The 22,120-nt window shown below is 38.9% G+C and overlaps 1 protein-coding gene across 1 annotated transcript; it reads right to left on the reverse strand.

Annotated features, from left to right (window-relative positions):
• Positions 1 to 7,142: 7,142 nt before the first annotated feature.
• Positions 7,143 to 7,646, reverse strand: LOC120010486. Its single transcript, XM_038861278.1, has one exon. It carries the CDS (start codon positions 7,644 to 7,646, stop codon positions 7,143 to 7,145), a length of 504 nt encoding a protein of 167 aa, XP_038717206.1.
• Between the last annotated feature and the right edge of the window lie 14,474 nt (positions 7,647 to 22,120).

Below are 22,120 nucleotides of genomic sequence, written 5' to 3' on the forward strand. Positions count from 1 at the left end.
CATGAAAACAGTCCAAATACTAACATACAACAAACGGAACCGAAATGAAGGCATATATTATATACTCTTTACTGTCAAAATTGAAAAGGCACAGTAAACGTTGCCGGCTTTTCTCTGTGTTGATGTTGGCATTTTTTATTTTATTTTTTAGCAAAGTTTCAGTTCATCCATTCAAGTTCTGTATTCTCTGAATGAAGCTTGAAACAGAGGAAAATTTGTCAATTGTCTAGTCTTTTAATCTTGCTCCCAAGTTTTTCTCACTTAGGTGACCAACGTGTATATATATATATATAGCACAATGTTAAATCCTCCATTATGTGACCATCAAAAGATGTCAAAATCTATATGACATTAAAATAGTCATTGATTAAAAACTCATTTCACATTATCCATATATGCATACACACATTGAAATTCTCTTATGCACACTTAAAGTGTCAATTTAAAATGTGAACCACTTTTTAAGAGTGTGGATGTATGAAAAATGCTTAAAAATCCAATTTGTGACTTCTATATTACCCCGATTCATGTGAAGTCAGTGTTTCAAATACTGGATTAAATCGATCGGTTTAATTGGTTGAATCGGATATCAACAGTTCACCGGTATGATTACACATAAAATCGAAGTTGTTACATTGTTATACCGGTCTAAATATCAGTGTTAAACCAATTTTATACCAATTTTTCACACGAAAATATTTTTTTAAACTAAAATTAACTTTTTAATTTATAGATAAACAAAGATGAAAATTTAACTAATACCCGATATCTTCAAAAGAAATACTCCAGTAAATTTTTAAAAAATGACTTTGACGAGAATCTAAAACTTTATTTATAAAAGTAATGGTTATAGTTTTCTTTCGATTTTTTGATGTGTGATGTTTGTTTTACAAGTTGAAAAATATGTTAAAAATAATATTAGTGAGAATTGAATTTATGCCTTAACCAACAAATAACATGATTTTTGTTATACTTATCCTTTGCAATACATATACATATACATATATTATATTTGTGTCTCGCGTTGGTTGAACGAGTTATATCGCATACCATTCAACGAACTGATATGATTCTATTAGTGGTATAAACAATATGTTAAGGGTTGGATGTTAAGGGAGCCTACCTTTATAAAAATGAGTGTTAGACATATAACATGAATTTAGAGGTAAATTGTATGTATATATATTAAAAATAGGGATAAATAATGAATCAGCCCTGTACTTTCAAAAAAAGGTCAATTGAGCCCCTCTACTTTTTTTTGGTCAAACTAGCCCATCAACTTCAAACAATGGTCCACGTTAGCCCATCGAACACTTTGCCATTTAAAAAGTATGATGTAGATTCCATTTTATGATATGTATGTGATTTTGCTGAAAATGACAATCACATGTAAAATTTGACATGGCATGTTAGAAGCAAACATAAAAAAAATAATAATAAATCATCACCGCTACTGTCGCAAACCTCTATCTAGCATTGTGCGAGGCCTTAGATTTCTCGCAAACAAATATTCAACATCAAGACCGATACTCACTGCTATGAAAAGTGCGATTTGGGTTTACGTTTTTGGATTTCGGTTTGATATGGGTTTTTGTTTTGGTGTTTTTATTTTGAGGTTTTGTACGAGTTTCGTTTTTGATTTGGGTATCCATTTTGGGTACATATTGGGGTTTTTATGTTGGGTTTTGATCTAGGGTTTCTGGTGGTGTTTTGAATTGGGGTTTCCATCTAGGTTTCGATATACATCAAATCTAAAGTTGCAAGTTTAATCATGTTTGTTTGGCGTTTATTTCAGCTTTACTTTGTCTATATTTTGGATTACTCCCCTCACGATGTTGAAACGGAAGACCAGAGCCATTAGGAAAACTCTTTTAGATTTTGAGGTGAGACTTATTTGTGGTTTATATGTCACACTTTTTGAGAATGTTTTGGATAGTTATTGTCAATGTTTTGGATTGTTAAAGAGAAGTTCAACAAGTTTAGATAGTGTTTATAATAGCGACGGAAAGGAGAAGAAGAAAATGAGGAAGAAGTTCTCCTTCAAGAAAAAGTTATTGTCGCTAGAGAAAGTTCTGAATTATGACAGAGGATGTAAATATGTGGCTCTTCTGTAGAAAAGTTACAAAGAAGAAGATGCTGGTGATACTCATGCTAAAGATGTGAATGAAAATGATCCTAATGATGCTGAGATGCTGGGGTTGGTGTGAATTCTGAGTTTTGTGAGAATGTTGAGGTTGGTAACAATGTTGAACCTAATGGTGAGTCAGATGGTACATGCAATGAGTATTTTTATTCTTCTGACCCTGGTAGCTATAGAGATAGTACTGATGAGGACCCTGAGTTAAAAGATGAGGTAGTTACAAAGGAGCATATTTCTAGCATTCAAAAAGCATAAAGGTATCCCTTCTTTTGAGCTTGGTATGTTGTTTAGTAGTAACAAAGAATTTAAAGTAGTGACCACTTATGCAATAATGACTAGACATGATATGCGCTTCACCAAAGATAAGCCTAGTATATGTAGAGCTAAATGTGTAGGGGTTGTTGACTGTAAGTGGTTTATATTTGCATCGTATAATAAAGAAGTTGACAGTTTTCTAGCGAAAATTTTTGTTTTTGAACACTCTTATGAACCAAAAAAGGGGTTTCCAGAGGTTGACTACTAAGTTTTTGGCATATAAGTTCTATGACCTAGTTGCTGCACATCCAGATATCAAGATTAGATACTTGAAGCCTTTTATGGAGAGAACATTGGAGTTAGATGTTAACCTGACTCAGTGCAAAAGGATCAGAAAGAGTATAATATCATACTTGGCAGGCAATTGTCTCAAAGAATATTGTAAGCTCAGATATTACATTGGGACTATTGTCTCCTTGCATACTGAATAGGCAAAATGAACCAGCTGGATTTAAAGCTTTTTATAGTTAAGATTTGCCAAGAGGATGTTCTATGTAATACCCCATCCAAATAAAAGGAAAAAAATAAAAAAAAAATAGGACACAATTATGGAAATAATAAAAATTGTGGGGTGAAATTAAAATGTCATAAGGGCTTAAAAGAAAACTTAAAATAATTTTGGGGACAAAGTAGAAAAAATAAAAGAAGTTAAAGATTTTAAAAAAGGGGATGTAGTTTTTTTTTTTTAAATATAAGGTGAAGGTCGGCATCAGACTTCATCGTTTTCTCTTTGTCAAAGAGGAAAAAAGCCTTTGTCCTCTCTAACCACTCTCACGCCATACAATCAAGCAGTCACACTTTTGGCGAGATTCTGGCAAAGCTCCGGCCGACAATGGTCCTCCTTACGTGGAGTTTATACTCATACTTCAATTTCCTACAAGAAAAGAGAAGGGATTAAGATAAATCTTTGAATCTAGGGTTTGTGGGTCATTGGGGTTTTGGTTCAAATTGAATTTTTCTTTACCTAATAGCTCAAATTAGACTTTAATCATGTTCTACTACTAGATTCAAGTGTGGGTTGTGAACCAAATCAAGAGGAGAGTTGATTTCTTGATTTGGTGGCACTAACAAACTTCAAGGTAAGGGTTATTGATTTTAATTGTTTTAATTAAGGTTGGGTTGTGAAGCTTGTTAGTGCCACCAAATCAGGAAATCGAACTCTCTTCTTGAATTGGTTCACAACCCACACTTTAACCTAGTAGTAGAACATGGTTAGAGTCTTTAACCTAGTAGTAGAACATGGTTAGAGTCTAATTTGAGCTATTAGGTAAAGAAAAACTTAATTTGAACCAAAACTCCAATGACCCACAAACCCTAGATTCAAAGATTTATCTTAATCCATTCTCTTTTTTTGTAGGAAATTAAAGTATGTGTGAAGACTCCACCTAAGGAGGACCTTTGCCAGCAGGAACTTTGCTAGAATCTCGCCGAAAGTGTGATTGTCGATTGTGTAGTGTAAGAGTGGTTAGAGAGGAAAAAGGTCTTCACCCTTTTTCTCTTATATTCATATTTTTTTGAAGTAAATCCTGTTTGTTTTTTTTTTTTACTCTTTAGCATTATTTTAAGTTTTCTTTTAAGCCCTTATGACATTTTAATTTCACTCCACAAATTTTATTCTTTTCATAACTAAGTCCCATTTTTTTTTTCTCTTTTACTTTTTTTTCTTTTATTAGGACATGGTATTATTTTATAAATGGATGTAGACCAACGTTGGGAATAGATGGTTGTTTTTTGAAGGGATTTGTTAAACGAGAGCTACTCATAACAATTGGTAGTGATGGGAATAACCAAATATTCTCAATGACTTGGGCTATTGCGCTAGTTGAGAACACAGAAACATGAACATGGTTCTTGAACTTGTTGAGACATGACCTAGGGACTACTGAAAGGGAGGGCTGGACATTGATAAGTGATAGACAAAATGTATGTGATTGTGTATGGTTTACTTATTTACCCATATGTTTGTATGTTCATAATTCTTTACTTTGTATGTAGGGATTGGTAGGGGCTGTTGTAGATACATGGTCGAAAGCGGAGCACAGATTCTGCTACCGCTATTTATATGCAAATTGGTGCAAAACACATTAGGTAGACATTTGAAGAGCTTGTCCAAGTATAAGTGCTATGAGTTGTTTCAGTAGCAAATTGGTGCAAAATACATTAGGTAGACATTTGAAGAGCTTGTCCAAGTATAAGTGCTATGAGTTGTTTCAGTAGCCAAATGAGTGACCTCATTGTAGCTTGTACAACAAGTCAGTAAGAATTTGGCTTAATTACACCTCATGTAAGTGCTATTGGTAGGGATTGCAAGTCAAATAGCTCAAGGACAATCCAATAATTCAATGGCAGCAACAAAGTCTAAATATGTCAGCCATTTTTACAAAGACTGCATGCATATGAACAAGCCTAGGAAGAAAATATTGCTAACTGGACTTGGCCTTTATGTCAATCCTAAAACTAGTTGTTCAATTCTCAATTTAAGTAAAGAATGAACTTTCCTTCATTAAACTCTATATAAATTTTGTGATCAAATTGAGATGACACATATTTCTTTGTCTTTATTGTAGCCTGAAACTTCTATGGTTGAATACGGAAGTCAGAATTCGAAGATGAAGAAGAAATCGTACCAGAATGAAGGCGATGGTGGCTCTTAAAGAATGAACTTTCATTCATATTGTTTCTTGATAAAATGGATTTGAGTCTTGAATTTGTATTCAAGAGTTATTTGGTATTTCATTTTGAACTGGTGTTGAATTTGATGAAATTAATTTTAATGTTGAATCTAGTGTTTCTTATTGTATCAGTTGAATTTGATAAAATGGATACATAGTGTTATCTGGTTGTTTATGGAGTCCAACTTCATTTCATGTATATCTTGTAATGGCTCATAGAAGGAGGTCATTCGACCCACTTATTAAAAATGCAGGGGTTTAATTTACTCATCACCAAAAGAGCAAGGGGTTCAAAGGTCCTATAATCATAAGTTTTTAGTATATGAAAAATGATTAATCTCAATAATTATGCACAAATTAAATGAATTGACCAATACCACATGTCTGTCACGTGGAATATCATTAAAAAAATAAAAAAAATTACACATCACCAATTAACGGTCATTTCAACTCTGTTATGATGAAAAAGTGGTATGAGGGCTTCTTTAAACTATTGCTTAAAGTTGAGGGTCTAATTTGATAAAAAATATATTGACTCAATTGATCCTTTTAAAATAGGTGTAACTTTTTATGTAATTTTTTAATTAAATATAAAAATAATTTGAATTTGAGAACAAACTCGTCTCAACATTGCTAAGTTAAAATCTAAAGTTATATGTTTCTAGGCACAAATTTTTACGTTTCAATCTAACAGTTCGCACTTTTATGCACAACTTTTCAATTATTTGATGTCTTGACAGTTTCTTTCAAAATTTCAGTTTGAAAATACCTATGTCTCAACAGTTCCAATCACTTTGATAATTTAATATTTTTATCGATCACTATACCCCTTCCTCACATTCTATGAAAACAAATAATTTACTTATAAAATTTTATACAACATCCAATGCTTCTCTTATCATTTCAAGTTATTCGAGTGATATAAAAATGGATGATCAACATAACGTGATGGAAGCATTATCAGACAATAAATGAAGTAGAAACATATTATAAGGAGTAGTTTACAACCTATACGATACGATTAAATATTGTATTATGAGATTTTTTAAATCTGAATGAATACTAATTATTTAATTTTTTTTATTAGGCACAACATTGTTTTCATTGTAATTAGTGGATCATAATGCTTGACCTTTCTTTCTTTGCAGTCTGCCCATCACCACTAGAAGAACATTGTGTAATATGTTTTGGATATGTTAACCAAAACCACTTTGTGGATGTATCCTTGGTTCTTAATGTTCCAATGCCTCCTATCATGATTCAATGGGGAACATTCAGGCACCATTGTGCAACACAGTGAGGTATAAGTTATGAACAAAACTTTAAAAACTATAGACAAATATGAAATTCATTAACTCTATCCCAATCAACTGTACATTTAGATTCTGATTAGTATTTTATATGGACATGACATTAAAGAAATTTAGATTATGATTAATATTTTGTATGGACTTGTCATTAAAGAGAGAGAGTCAGTGACTGTTGAAATTTGTCTAAAATAACAATAACATGCATTAAATAATTAAACTAGCATAAAAGTGCGAATAAAAATTAGTACCACTTTCATATCAATTATTTGATGTAAAAGTAACTCTCGAAATATCAAAAACGACGCTCATTTATGCACCCACATTTGTACTTGTTGCACACCTTGTCAGAGACATGATGTGTACAAGTAATTAATGTGTACACATCATGTCTCTAACACTGCCTTTTGCATTGACACGACAATGTCTTTTTGAAATTATCTTTTTTGTCATTTTGTTATCATTTTTGTCTTTTTATTTTTTATAATAATTTCAATAAAATAATGATGACTTAATGTGAAGATAGAGAGATTCATACTGTGTAAGTTTCTCAAGCAAAAAGGATAAGTTACGAAATTCAATTGTCTGGTTTTCTATCAAGCTTAGACATTCAATGTAATCTCCCACCACTCTTACAAATTATGTAAATTATAACACAATGGTTTCAGAAGAAAATTTAGAACGAGTACACTGAATGTATGATGTAAGTTATTCTGTATATGGTGTAATCCATACAGCTGTGCAATCGTACTTGTACCTAAACCATTGAATCATAATGTGAGGCATCGAGTAATCATCAATCAAGGCAACCTGGACAAAGTGATTATTATTAACGAACTCGATAGTGATAGTAACTTGTTCATGTGATGGTAGAGACACTAATCGTAGTGGCAAAAATGTCAAGCATTGTTCAAAACTAAGAAGATGTAATATGACATTGTAACTTGAAGTGATCAAGTGATCCATGTCAGGCATCGTCATCCAGTTCTGAAGTGGTGCTGATCTATCTGATTCCCAGAAGTTCAGTGAGTTGTCAATGAAACATGCTCGATCATAACCACCAAATAGATCAACATACTTTGCCCATAATGTTCTTAACTCGTCAATCAAGTTTTGACAGATGTGCATCCATGCATCCTCGCCAAAACCAATCAACCCAGCAATAGCCCGAAAGCCACAATTTCCATTAGCTCTTATATCTTTTACGAACATAATTTAAGGATGTAATGTAGGTGGGAACTGACTAAGATATCCATGCTCATGGTTAACTAATCTCGATCTTGAAATCCTTTGTGTAGGGAATGGTGGAGTATTGTAGAGAGATGAACAATTGTGTCTACGTGGTTCCTGAGAATGAAGAAAATTGTGTTGAATAAACTTAGGCGCTTTACCACGAGTAGATCTGTCTATTTTCTTCTTTGAGGAGGAGCGTACTGATGAACAACTGTGTCTACTTGGTTCCTCAGAATGGTTCAAATCATGCTGAATGAACTTGAATGTAGATGGATTGCCATGAGTAGATCTATCTACTTTTTTTTTGAGGAGGGGTGTCCACGAATATCAGTCTTAACAACAGGTTGAAGAAGTGAAGTTATTGATGGATTAATTAGCTCCCTTAACTTCCTTAGTAGACTGACTTTATCACGCCTTGACTGATGCTTAAATTGTTATGTGAATATTTGTAGCTCGACACTACAACTGAGATCATCATCTTCAGGAGAAACACATAGCAATAAGTCAAGTTTCTTCCAAAATTTATCAATGCAAACAAGTGGTATAGGATGACTTTCATTTGTATATATTGCAAGCTCGTGCGCACATGGTAGTCCATTACTCGTACGAAGTTTACATCTACAAGAGTAGACGTCTTCTCCGACAACTTTAGACGGCTCAAATTCCAACTAAATCAGATTCAATACGTAAATTGAAACAAAACCTCATAATTCTCGGAATTGCTCTGTTTTGAATAGATGTTGGATAATATTTTTGCTTTTTTTCAAACTAGCTTTTATTGATGTGAACTGACCTTGGAGGAGCTGATGAATAGATGACGACTGTTGACTCCAAGTCCGACTGTTATATGCCCAAGTATCATTTCAACTTAGAATACTGACTCTCAGCTCTGTTAGTTGTCACATTTCTAAAATCCATATAAGTATCTCTCCAGGCGGATATGAACATCTCCTTATATGGCGTCAACCATACATCTTTAATATAATTCATAACCTTGGAGTAGCTTTGTAAATTTACCTTAAGAGCTGTATAGATACGTATTTTTTATTTTTTGATTCCAGTAATGTGTGCCACATGGAATATAATGCATCCCAAGATTGCTTGTCTTGAAATGATTTTTTACAGTTGGCTATAATAGCTCTGTTGATGTGCCATGTACAGAGTAGTTTCATCATCTCGAGAAACACCTGGGCACACGACCTCATCAACGCAAAATCTCTATCGGTGACTATAACTCTTGGAGTAGTATGTTCATCCATTTTGACCGTAAACAATTCAGTGCCCAAGTATAATCATCCTCTTTTTCTGATTGCAAGAGTACAAATGCAATGCAAAATGTCATCTTCGTTGAAGTCACACCGACGATCTCAAATAGAGGTATCCTGAACCTATTAGTTTTATAGGTAGCATCCATCAGTAACACATGCGGAAATACGCGCAATAGTTCCAACGATCCTGGATGTGCAAAGAATAATTCTTCAAGCTCATCAGTCTGAGTATTGTTTCGATTAAAGAGAACGTACCCGTACTGGTGTAGAAATGACATGAGTTGTTGCATTTGGGATTTACCAGCTTTCTCTGCAGTCAGAAACTTCTGACGTGCATTGTATATAGTGGGCATGTTGTTCGGATCCATGTTCTTCAATGTATACAAGATGTTTCATGGCTCAACCAAATTCTTAGACAAATCCACTAAGATATCATTTTCAGTAGCAGAAAGCCTACCCATGTATACATGACCCTCCATATATAACGTTGCGGAATGGTTATGCGTTCCATATACCATACTTACCATTCAATCATCATTTGTGTTCAATTTCAACCCTTTCACTCTGAATGGACATTCTATTTTTTTTTTGCCAATTAATCTTGTGGAGGTTTTCTTACTTTTGTAGGTGCCATCACGTTCATATTGTAATAATAATTTGTGTCTCCTCCCAAATCCATCAATATCTAACCTTTTCGTAACAATAACATATCTCAAATTGCGTCCAATATTTTGAACCCATTCAATTAGCGATTAACATGAATTGAATACTTGAAAATGTAATAAATTAGGTATGAATTAAGAAAATATAACATATATGAATTTAATTATCTAGCATATCATGTTGGTGGAAAATTCATTCGTAACATCAACTTCAATATTTTATTCGCTCGCATCGAGAAGTTCCTCCTTTTGTTGTATTTCATCTAAGATAATATCATAATCACTTGACAATGACAATCTTAGATCTTCACCCCAAAGTTTCCGATGATCCATATTAATGCGGAATTTGCATTAGCAAGTAGATAAAATGAGTGTCTAATCGTTTATACTAAACATCATTTAGAGACCCCTTTTAAATTATACCAAAAAGAAGATATACCGAGTCAACTATCTCCAAACTCAGGAAAGACCTCTAGTGATAATGAAATCAATATTGATGTTGCAGGTTGAAGTAGAAGTTTTGACTCGAAAAGTAGACACTGCTCTTATTGTAAAATAATGAAAATGTTTTTATAGAAGATATATTAGGGGCTTTATGAGAATAAAAATATTAATTTTAAAATTATAATAAAAAATAGGAGTATAGTCAAAAGAATCTCTGAAAAGTAAAAAGAATCTCTGAAAACGCAAGCAAAATATACTTGACAAAATTTTTGTCATCATTAAAAATTAAAATATATGATATCTGATGTAATTGAGTACAAAAAGTAGTGTCAAGTTTGTACTCCTCATTACAATCCCTACTAGGGAAAAAGGTGGCTGATAAAGTGGAAACAGATCAAAGTATTAATTTTAAAATTATAATAAAAAATAGGAGTATGGTAAAAAGAATCTCTGAAAAAACAAGCAAAATTTACCAGACAAAATTTTTATCATCATTAAAAATTAAAATATATGATATAAGTGAGAACAAAAATGACTGTCAAGTTCTATACTCCTCATTATAATCCCTGCTATGGAAGAAGGTGGCTGATAAAATTAACATCAACCGTCCTTTTTTTGATTATATCATTCCAAAAGAGTGTAACACTCCCAAAAGTGGTTTAACAATTAGAAAAATGGTGAAAATATCAACACCCTATCAAAAATTGAGAAGTTTTGCATAAAAGTGGGAATTGTCAAAATTGAAACATAAAAATTTGTGCCTAGAAACTGTGAGGAATATTCCGACGAGACACGTGGCATAATATTATTAATTATTATTCTCTATATTAAATCATGTTATTATTAAAAGGTTTAAGATATCAGGAGTTGTTTCCCAATTAAATTAAACAACTTACTGATTGAAGGAAACTCCTACAATTACTCTGGCAGAGTTATGCATGAAGTAAATCTCTTCCACTATAAAAGGAGGTAAATTGTTGCGTATTGGAAAAAAAGGCTCTAATTGTGATTACACTAGCTGGATTATCTTGGAAGCTAACTTGAGCGTCGGAGTGCCTACGGTCAAACAACGACCGTCGGGCTCACTGACAATCTTTGTTTTCAGGATTCAGGTGACCATATCACGAAGGAGCATCCGTTGAACGTGGTGATCAGATTTTGTTCACTACATTTTGGCGACCACAGTGGGAGGCAATCTGTTTTCCACGAATACTACAAGCAATATGGCAACCGTACGATCTGAGTTAGGTGATGGGGGAAGAGGGTCCCAGTCACGAAACAGGCATGAGGAGCCTAGAGATGACGCTCACCCGAATCCCGGCGTGGACCCGATTCAGGTTGATCAGGTTGCAAGGGGAACGCTGCCAACTGAGGACCAAGTTGAGGCAGAAATCCATCGCACCACTGAATATTTGGAGTCCTTGAGACAAGGGCTCGCTGAGTTCAGGCGTAAAGGTAAGCGCCCCCATGAGAGTCCACCTTGCGAAGCAGACGAACGAGCCCTCAGGAGAAGAGCTGGCTCTCATTCTAGGCAAGGACACTCACCACCCCGACATTCGTACACCAGGAGGGAATACGAAAGGCAGAGCCCTGAAAGAGTATCGAGGAGGAGGGAAGAGCATGGGGATGATAGACACTCTCATCATGCTGACAGCAGACCCCGTGAGATCAAACACCGAGATGAAAATCCTGTCAAGTACAGTGATGAGCCAGATGCGATGAAGGGCGACCTCATCTATGGTGCTCAACAAAGAGCAATGAAGGCTCTTGATGAAATGACAACTTCCCCTTTTACAAGGGATATCAGAAAAAGAGAGGTCCCTAGAAGGCTCGTCATGCCAATGTTTGAACAGTTCAATGGCCGAACTGATCCAGTCGCCCATTTGGACCAGTTTATGCGGAAAATGATCTTATGGGAAGGTGATGAGCCCATTTTGTGCAAGGTCTTCCCGTCTTCTTTGGGAACGATGGCATCGCGGTGGTTTCGCCAATTACCTCCAAACTCAATTTCGTCGTGGCGTGAGATGGCCAAACTATTCATTAACCGTTTTATTGCTGGAAGTCGGGAACCACAAACCCTTAGTACCTTACTTACCATGAAGCCGAACAGCGGAGAGGAGATCTCTGACTATTTGTCTAGGTACTTAGAGGTATGCGCGGAGGTTGACGGATGTGATGAGCGGACGACTGCCACGTCCTTTAAGATTGGGCTACCGGATGGCTATAAGCTCAAGGAATCGTTGACCTTATATGAGCCTAACACCATAGCTACCCTACAAGATAGGGTCAGGAGATATGCAAAAGTTGAAGTTCCAAAGGCTAAGCGGATGTCCTCTCCAAAAAGGGAGGAAAAGGGTTCTCGAAATAGTCGATCTGTACAAGATGACAAAAAATCCTCGAGCCGGGCCGAACACAGTAGGTCGGGGAAGAGTTCGGCCAACGCCGTTGAATTCAACATGTCAATCCATAAGCTATTCTACGAGATCAGGGATCAACCATTTATAGTTCGGCCTCCAAAAATGTCAGGGGATCCGGATCGAAGGGATAAAAAGAGGTATTGTGCATTCCATAGGGATGTTGGGCACATGACAGGAGAGTGTAACAATCTGCGTGAACACCTTGAGGAGTTAGCCAGACAAGGGAAGCTAGCAAAGTATGTGAAGAACAAGGCAAAAGATGGCAATAAGACTCGGGATAATGTCGGGAGATCTGCTGCATGCAGGGGGCAAGATGATAATGATGAACCAAAGGGTACAATCAATGTGATTACATTGGAAAGGCAGGGACACGTGGTCTCTGTGAATAACACGATTGCTCAAACGAAGATGGCCGAGGGCCAAGAAGCAAAGAAAAGAAGAACCAGAATAGACATAACCTTCTCAGATAGGGACTTAGCCGGGTTGGACCCAGCACACAATGATGCTCTTAAGATCACTATAAGGGTATGTGGTTATGATGTTAAACGAGTTCTTATTGATCAAGGAAGTGCTGTCAATATCATGTACTACCCAATGTTTGAGAAATTGGGATTGAGTCAGGCCGATCTCATTCCAGAAACGGCATGCTTGGTTGGACTTAATGGTAGTCAGGTTTATCCTTTGGGAAGGATTCGAACAAGGTTTCGTTTGGGACCAAAAACTCTGGACACGGAGTTCTTGGTTGTACAGGGGAGAACGGCTAATAAAGCCATTCTAGGAAGACCTTGGCTTCATGCCATGGAAGCCGTGCCATCAACTTATCACCAGACTCTCCGGTTTCCTTATAACGGCAATATGTATGATGTGAAGGGAGATCGGCCAGAATGGAATAGTGTGGTAGCTAGTCCCCGAACAACAAAGGAGACTCATCAGATAGGCACCTTTGTTGAAGAGACATTAGTCGAGCCCGAACCGGGACTGGATCCGGAAAAGAAGTCAATTGAGCAACTCGAAAAAATCCAGATTGACGGGTCAAATATTGACAAGTATTTTCTCATTGGCAAGAATTTACCAGCAGCAGAAAGAGAGTCTCTTCTCGGACTGTTAATGAGAAATATTGGAGTCTTTGCTTGGACTCCTCAAGAAATGCCAGGAGTCGATCGGAAGGTCGCGAGCCACAGATTGAACATCCGACCTGACTCGAAGCCGGTCATCCAGAAGGCTAGGAGATCGGCCTTGGCTCATGCCGAAGCTGTGGTAAAGGAAGTAGAGAAATTGACTGAAGCAGGAGCCATACGAGAGGTGGATTACCCAGAGTGGCTGTCGAATACAGTGGTGGTTAAGAAAAAGAATGGAACATGGCGAGTGTGTGTAGACTTCACAGATTTTAACAAGTCTTGTCCAAAAGATTTGTTTCCATTACCCAAAATTGACCAGCTGGTGGACTCAACGTCAGGAAGTCAAAGGATGAGTTTTCTGGATGCCTATAGAGGTTACCACCAAATTCCTATGAATGAAGAGGATGAAGAGAAGACTGCGTTTATTACTCCGAGAGGCACTTACTGCTATAAAGTAATGCCTTTCGGACTAAAAAACGCAGGGGCAACTTATCAGCGTTTAGTCACGAAGATGTTCGGAGGAATGATCGGACGCACAGTCAAAGTTTACATTGATGACATGGTTGTTAAAACCGCTAGAGAGGATGACCATCTCTCAGATCTCCAATCTGTATTTGATGTCCTGAATGTATACAAACTTAAGCTTAATGCTTCAAAGTGTGCTTTTGGAGTTAGTTCCGGAAAGTTCCTTGGACACCTAGTGACGCGAAGGGGAATCAAAGCCGATCCAGACCAAATTGTAGCCATCAGAAACTTAAGGAGTCCAAGCTCAGTTAAAGAAGTGCAAAAGTTAACCGGAATGGCAGCTGCCCTGAATAGATTCATTTGTAAATCTTCTGACAGATGCCATCATTTTTTTAGAAGTCTGCGTGGTGCAAAGAAGTTTGAATGGGATTCAGAGTGTGAAATGGCACTGGCCGAACTGAAGGATTACTTACAGTCAGTCCCGCTTTTGTCCACTCCTTTCCCGGGAGAGAAGCTAAGGTTGTATTTGGCAGTGTCGGAAGTTGCTGTGAGCGCTGTTCTTCTGAGAGTAGAGAGGAAGATTGAGCAGCCAATTTATTATGTTAGCAAAACTCTCCTTGACGCTGAAACGAGGTATACACCATTGGAGAAGTTGTTGTATTGCTTGGTAATTGCTTCCAGGAAACTCAATCATTACTTTCATGATCACTCCATAGAAGTTGCTACGGCCTACCCTCTCAGAAGCGTCTTGAGTCGGGCCGACCTCTCTGGAAGAATTGCTAAATGGGCAGTAGAGCTCGGCCAACATGATATTCATTTCGTCCCTAGAACAGCTATCAAGGGCCAAGTCGTAGCCGACTTCATAGCAGAATTTTCCAGTCCTCCAGAACAGCCAGTTGAGGAGGTTTGGACGTTGGAAATTAATCCTGGAAGGACTTGGGAACTTATGATTGACGGCTCATCAACTAGAAAGGGAAGTGGAGCTGGGGTGGTCCTGACCTCCCCAGAAGGCCTCACCATTGAGCAGGCCATTAGGCTGGGGTTCGACGCAACCAATAATGAGTCTGAGTATGAAGCGCTACTATGTGGTTTACGGAGTGCACTCAAATTGGGAGCGAAGAGAGTAAAGATTTCTTCAGACTCGCAGCTGATAGTTGGTCAGCTCACTGGAGAATATGCAGCAAAGACTAAGGCGATGATTGCCTACCTGACCGAAGCAAAGAAACTGATTGAGAAGTTAGAAGATTTTGAAATTCAACAGGTTCCGAGAGGGCAAAACAGTCACGCAGACGCTTTGGCAACCTTAGCCTCAGCCGATCAGGAGAAAGTAAGAAGAACTATCATAATTGATATTCAAGAGAAACCAAGTGTATCCGGCCGAGCAGGTCGAGGTGTCTCAAGCTGAGCTCGGCCCGAGCTGGATGGATCCCCTTGTTGGTTTCTTGAAGGATGGTTCCCTGCCAGAAGACAAAAAAGAAGCTAGAAAAGTCACCATGAAATCATCACATTTTTGGTTGTCTCCCGAAGATAAATTATACAGAAGGTCATTTACTGGCCCGTATTTGCTCTGTGTCCATCCAGAGAAGAAAGATCAGTTATTGTATGAAATCCATGAGGGAAGTTGCGGGTCCCACACTGGGGGCAGGTCGATGGCACAACGGGCAATCTCACAAGGGTATTGGTGGCCGCAGATGCATGAAGACTCAAAAGCATATGCCCGAAGCTGTGAGAAATGTCAGAAGTTCTCAAACATACCTCGACAGCCGGCAACAAAGCTTAGTCCCCTGACCAGTCCATGGCCGTTCTCCCAGTGGGGGCTCGACTTAGTAGGACCTCTACCCAGGGCGACCGGAGACAAAAAATGGCTTATAACGGCTACAGATTATTTTACCAAGTGGATAGAAGCCAAGCCACTTGCCAAAATCACAGATTTTGAGACAAAGAAGTTTGTATGGGAGTCAATTATCACGAGGTTTGGTATTCCCTATGTTCTGGTGTCAGATAATGGTACTCAGTTTGATAGCAAAGCCTTTAGAGACTTTTGTAATGGTTACGGTATTCGAAACAAATATTCAACCCCGGCTTACCCGCAAGGAAATGGACAGGCTGAGGCATCCAATAAGATAGTTCTTAATGGATTGAAAAAGCGTCTTGATTCTGCCAAAGGGAGATGGGTGGAAGAACTCCCAAGTGTATTGTGGACGCAACGAACTACCCCTCGGAGGTCGACTGGGCAGACTCCTTTCTCCTTAGCTTATGGGATGGAAGCCGTCATTCCCTTAGAGATTGGCCTACCATCCATCAGGACATTGGCACTTGAGCGAGGCGAGAATGACAATGCCTTGGCTGTTAGCTTAGATCTCTTAGAAGAGAAAAGAGAGCAAGCGGCATTGAAATTAGCTTCATACCAACATGAGTTGGCAAAGGTACATGATAGAAAGGTGAGGGCAAGGAATTTTCATCCAGGAGATCTTGTTCTCAGGAAAGTGTTGGGCAGCACCAAGAATCCCCAGGATGGAAAATTAGGGGCAAATTAGGAAGGCCCGTACAAGATAGTTTCCATTAGTGGACCTGGAGCATACAAGATCGAAGATTTGGCAGGCAAGACAGTCCAGAGGCCTTGGAATGCTGCAAACCTTAGGAAATTTTATGCTTAGAGTTTTTCAATTCTTGCTGTAATAAATAGAGGTGCCCAGTCGGTATATCTATCTTCTTTCAATTAAACCATCATCAATAAAAGCACAAGTTTAGATCCATAATTGTGTGATCACTTTGAAATTTATTTTTTGATAAAAAACCCAAGGGGTTCCTCACCGAGGTTTGGACAGAACGGCCAAGGCCAATAGTCCAAAAAAGTCCATAGGACTTCCCAAGTAACTTGGGTTTGATAAAAAACCCAAGGGGTTCCTCACCGAGGTTTGGACAGAACGGCCAAGGCCAATAGTCCAAAAAAGTCCATGGGACTTCCCAAGTAACTTGGGTTTGATAAAAAACCCAAGGGGTTCCTCACCGAGGTTTGGACAGAACGGCCGAGGCCAATAGTCCAAAAAAGTCCATGGGACTTCCAAAGTAACTTGGGTTTGATAAAAAACCTAAAGGGTTCCTCACCGAGGTTTGGACAGAACGGCCGAGGCCAATAGTCCAAAAAAGTCCATGGGACTTCCCAAGTAACTTGGGTTTAAAAAAAAAAAAAAATTTAGTTAGGCCAAGTCTTTAGAAGGCCAAAGCTTCAGCTAGGCCAAGTCTCGAGAAAGGCCAAAGCTTCAGTCAGGCCAAATCTCGAGAAAGGCCAAAGCTTCAGCTAGGCCGAGTCTCGAGAAAGGCCAAAGTCGAGAAAGGCCAAAGCTTCAGCTAGGCCGAGCCATGAGATAGGCTAATCAGCTCGTTCGAGTCCGTAGCTGGGCTAAGTCCTCGGATTGGCCAAAAAGTAATGGACAAAACAAAAAGAAAATCTCCCAACATGCTAAAGGAATAAAAGGAAAGTGGAGTGAACAACTCTTTACTAAGTAAGAGAAGTTAGTACATGAAATTGGTGCATAAAATCCATACTAATATCTTGAATATATGAAAAGACAAATTGAAATAGCAAGGTTACGGGGTCAACATTGTTCTCAGCCCAACCAATCATAAATCAAGAATCAATGTCCTATGAATCAGGAGCAGAACTCGGCTCCATGCTACCCTCTGTTATGCTATCCTGTCCGACCCTCTCCGAGGCTAAGGAATCATCGTCAACATCAACATGGATGGCTTCGGAAGGAACTCCAGCAGCAACCTGAGAAGCCTCAATTGTAGGAGTGGGATTGGCATCAAGAGGGAAATAATCCAGTATACTTTCCTTAGCTCCATCGGCGGCAGGGAACTTGATACTGTCTTGACGCCAAAAAGGAGAGTCTCTTGGGATACCAATCTCCACTAAGGCCTCACATCGTCCCATGAGGTAAGCGGTGTTCCCTTGATCTTTCAAAAACTGTGTGTACTCAATAAAGGCATCATTGGAGGCTTTGTCAGCAGCAGCCTTCTCACGAGACAGAACGGCAGATAATGTCTCATCCAAGCTGGCATGAAGTTTTCGCTTATCTTCTTCCAGGCCGGCGATAATGGATTGGGATGCCTCCAACTCAGATATCTTATCTGAGGTCTCAGCTTGGGAAATGGTCAGATCAGCCATCAGAGCAGTCATGTCAATTTTCACACTGTCATAGCTTTTGAGAGTTCGTGCATGCCGTTCACACTCAACCTCGTACCTCCTCTGGTATTCATGAAGAAACTTGGCACCCTGTAAGATAGAGGCTTTCATTACTACAACTGTAAAAAAAAAACTAGAAGGAGTAAGAACTTGAAGTTACCTGCATATAGTATCGGGACGAGTTCTCCTTGAGGTCAGCCCCGGAAAGAAGTTCCAACCGACTCTGGTCTGTTGGAAGGGTAGTAAGTGACAGAAGGGCATGACCGACCCCGGGGTCCCTCATTGAACAGTTCTTGGAAACTGGATGACCACCAATCCTTGGAGTTAGCACCAGGTCATTAATCCCTGGCAGGTTGGGAGAAATTGACTTTTTCCGAGTCTCTTTACCACGACGTGTGGAAAGGTCTTTCCCACGCCTGGATAATGAAGTGGTATCGTCATCCCTAAGCCTCTTTCCCGAATGGGCCGGTGGGGGAGGAGGAAGTGCAACCGGTGGAGGTGCAACGGAGGACGATCCACCATCTCGCCGAGCCTCAGGAGTCAGTCTAGTGAAAAGTGAAGTCAAAGGCCTGGGCATGTCTTCTATTGGCACCGGAGGAAAGTCTGTAAAAAAAAGGTAGAAAAAACAAGAATTAATCTAAAGGCGAAGATTAAAGAGTACAACACTTTATCAAACAGCTGAAGAACATACTATCGTAATCCAAAGTAAAATCATAATCAGGAAGATCGATATTGCCAGACTCAACATCCAGATTATCTAAGTCCAAGATAGAACTCCCGAGTCCAATTGAACCAAGTGACTGGTCTAGTTCGTTCGAGGAGTTCGAGACAATATGGATTAGCCCATCCTCAGGATTAAACGTTCTAAAAAATTCTATTATTGTCGCCTTAGAAGTCTTTGGAGGACTAGCAGAATCTGGCGACACGGTCGGTCTATACCCAAGCACATATGGTGCGAAACGACCGAATGGGGTAATCCCAGTAGGCCCGAGATGCCTGCAAAACTCATCAAAGGCCGAACAGTCTCCCCGAGCCCTAATATCTCGAAAGGTGGGGGTGGGACCTGAAATAAAAACTCTTGGTTAGCTTATAAAAAATAATAATAAATAAATAAATTCATTTACAAAAAACATATACACATAGCTTGAAGTGAGAATTAACCTGGCAAACCATTGACTCGAGGAACCACATGCGAACTGTTCTCAACGTTAGTACCGAATTCCCAACTGGGTCCTCTAATCAAGAAGAACTCATCCTCACTATGCCTAGCGGTGGAGGGAAGACAGTGGATGAGGTGTTGATCTTTGTCTCTCGGGAAAAGATGAAATTTGTCTTGCCATCCGCAACAACGTTTGATAATATACGCTCTTTCAAGATCAGCCGGTCTCACACCAAATCCATAAACTCTATTAAGAATGTCCACACCGTTGACGATTCTATAAAAATTGGAATTGAGTTGATGGGGAGCAAGGCCATAAAGGGATAGAGTTTCTCGAAAGAACTCTGAAAGTGGAAATCGAAGGCCCCCTTCGACTACGGCGACTATGGGAAACTTAACCCATCCAGGAGGAGGCTCACCCTCTGGGGCAATTCCGAGTTCACAATCAACAGGAAAACCGTAACTACTTGCCCATCTACGGAGTTCCACTAAGTTCCTAACAAAACTAGCGTATTTACCCATAGGATGCGAAACCTAAAAATCAACAAAAAAAAAAAAGTGAGGGACGAAAAACTTATTGTGAAAAGTTTGATCCGAGAGAAAACCCAGCAATCAGAAGCTTAATGCAAATACCAGATGAAATCCATAAAGATGGAGTCTAACCTTGCAATTTAAAGAGATCTCGCGTAACAATCGGAATGAACGAAAGTCCAGATGAAGTCCGGCTTGAGTAATTGTCCGCGCACGGTTGAACCCACAGGGAGTTGCGCTGGACAGATTGGAGCTGCGTGGGAGTGCAGCAGGTCTGCACGGCTGATCTGGCGAACCTAGCCAACAGTGCTCGGCTCGACTGGCCGGGCTGGAGCTTGACGGATCTGGCAGAGAAGAAGCTCGGCCGATCTGGCTGGTCTGCGAGCTGCGCCAATCTGGCCGAACTGGAGGAGGCCGGACTGGAGGAGGCCGAGCTGGAGAAGCAAGCTGGCAGGTCTGGCCGAACTAGAGGGAGGCCGAGCTGGAGATGCTAACTGGCCGATCCGGCTGAGCTGGGAATGGCTGTGTTGGCCGATCTGGCAAGTAGATCAAGCTGATGCTGCGTGCGGGCCGATCTGATCGGTCTGGCTCGTCTGGCCGGTCTAGATTCTGTCCGATCTGGCTGCTTGCCGGACTGGGCACTCAGTTTGGCCTTGTTGGCCGGTTAGGAGGCCTACTCAAGCCGGAGTATTGGGTCTGGCTGGAGTGGGGCAGATTTGAATGCTCAGCCGGCCTGATTTGGCCGGTTCGGGTGTCCAGTCAAACTTAGGTTCTTGGCCAATCTTGATGTCGAGTTTCTCTCTAACTATTCTCTCGTTTAACTTAAGAGAGCTGTAAAAAAGTAGGACATACTAGTGAAAGAGATTTATAGTCAAGACGGGAATGGTTAATACCCAACAAATAAATCAAACTCACAAGTATGGGTAACATCTACTCCTAGTCAATTGAGAATCTCTCAGCAAAGCCCGGTTCAGATATCTCGGAACAGGCCTTTGGGGGGCAAATGTGAGGAATATTCCGACGAGACACGTGGCATAATATTATTAATTATTATTCTCTATATTAAATCATGTTATTATTAAAAGGTTTAAGATATCAGGAGTTGTTTCCCAATTAAATTAAACAACTTACTGATTGTAGGAAACTCCTACAATTACTCTGGCAGAGTTATGCATGAAGTAAATCTCTTCCACTATAAAAGGAGGTAAATTGTTGCGTATTGGAAAAAAAAGCTCTAATTGTGATTACACTAGCTGGATTATCTTGGAAGCTAACTTGAGCGTCGGAGTGCCTACGGTCAAACAACGACCGTCGGGCTCACTGACAATATTTGTTTTCAGGATTCAGGTGACCATATCACGAAGGAGCATCCGTGGTGATCAGATTTTGTTCACTACAGAAACCTATAATTCTAAGTTTTAACCCAGTAATGTCAAGGCAAATTTGTTCTCAAATCCAAATTGTTTTCATATTTAATTAAAGATTACTTAAAAAATTGTCCCTATTTTGGGACCTATCATATAGACATGATATTCTTAATTTAGCAAAATAAGTTGTGTCATTAGAGCATCCACAGTGATGCTTGAAATATCAAGCACTTCAAAATTATTCTCTCTCTCCTCCTTTATCCTACGTGGCACAATTTAATTGGATGATTAAATCTCACAAAATACACTATTCATCAACACTTCATACATTCCAACACTCCATACTCACTTTCTCTATTTTCTCTCTCTTCCTTTTTATCATCTCTTTCTTCCTTTTCATATCTCTCTCTTCCTTTTCATCTTCTCTTTCTTCCTTTTTATCATCTCTCTCTTCCTTTTCATCACTTTTTTCTTCCTTTTTATCATCTCTATCTTCACTATTCATCAACTATATACATACTCCAACTCTCAAGTATCATTTTTCCACAACTAAATTTTCAAACGTCATTTTTCACCCATTGTGTGCATGTAGCGCTATACTTATCAAAAAAGTAACATTTCAAGTACTTAAAATACACTCCATTATATCCATTGTGAACATCTAGCACTTAACTTATCAAGAAAGTATCATATCAAGTACTTCAAAATCATCCCATTGTGGATGCTCTTAGAATTTTCCTTTGAAATTACAGGGGTGGATTTGTTAGTTATCTCATTACAAATATTTTAATACGGCGTACGTGGCATAATGCTGCAGTGAAAATTTTGGCACT

Source organism: Tripterygium wilfordii, chromosome 12 (genome assembly GCF_013401445.1).
Source record: "Tripterygium wilfordii isolate XIE 37 chromosome 12, ASM1340144v1, whole genome shotgun sequence".
In the NCBI taxonomy this organism is placed as follows: Eukaryota; Viridiplantae; Streptophyta; class Magnoliopsida; order Celastrales; family Celastraceae; genus Tripterygium; species Tripterygium wilfordii.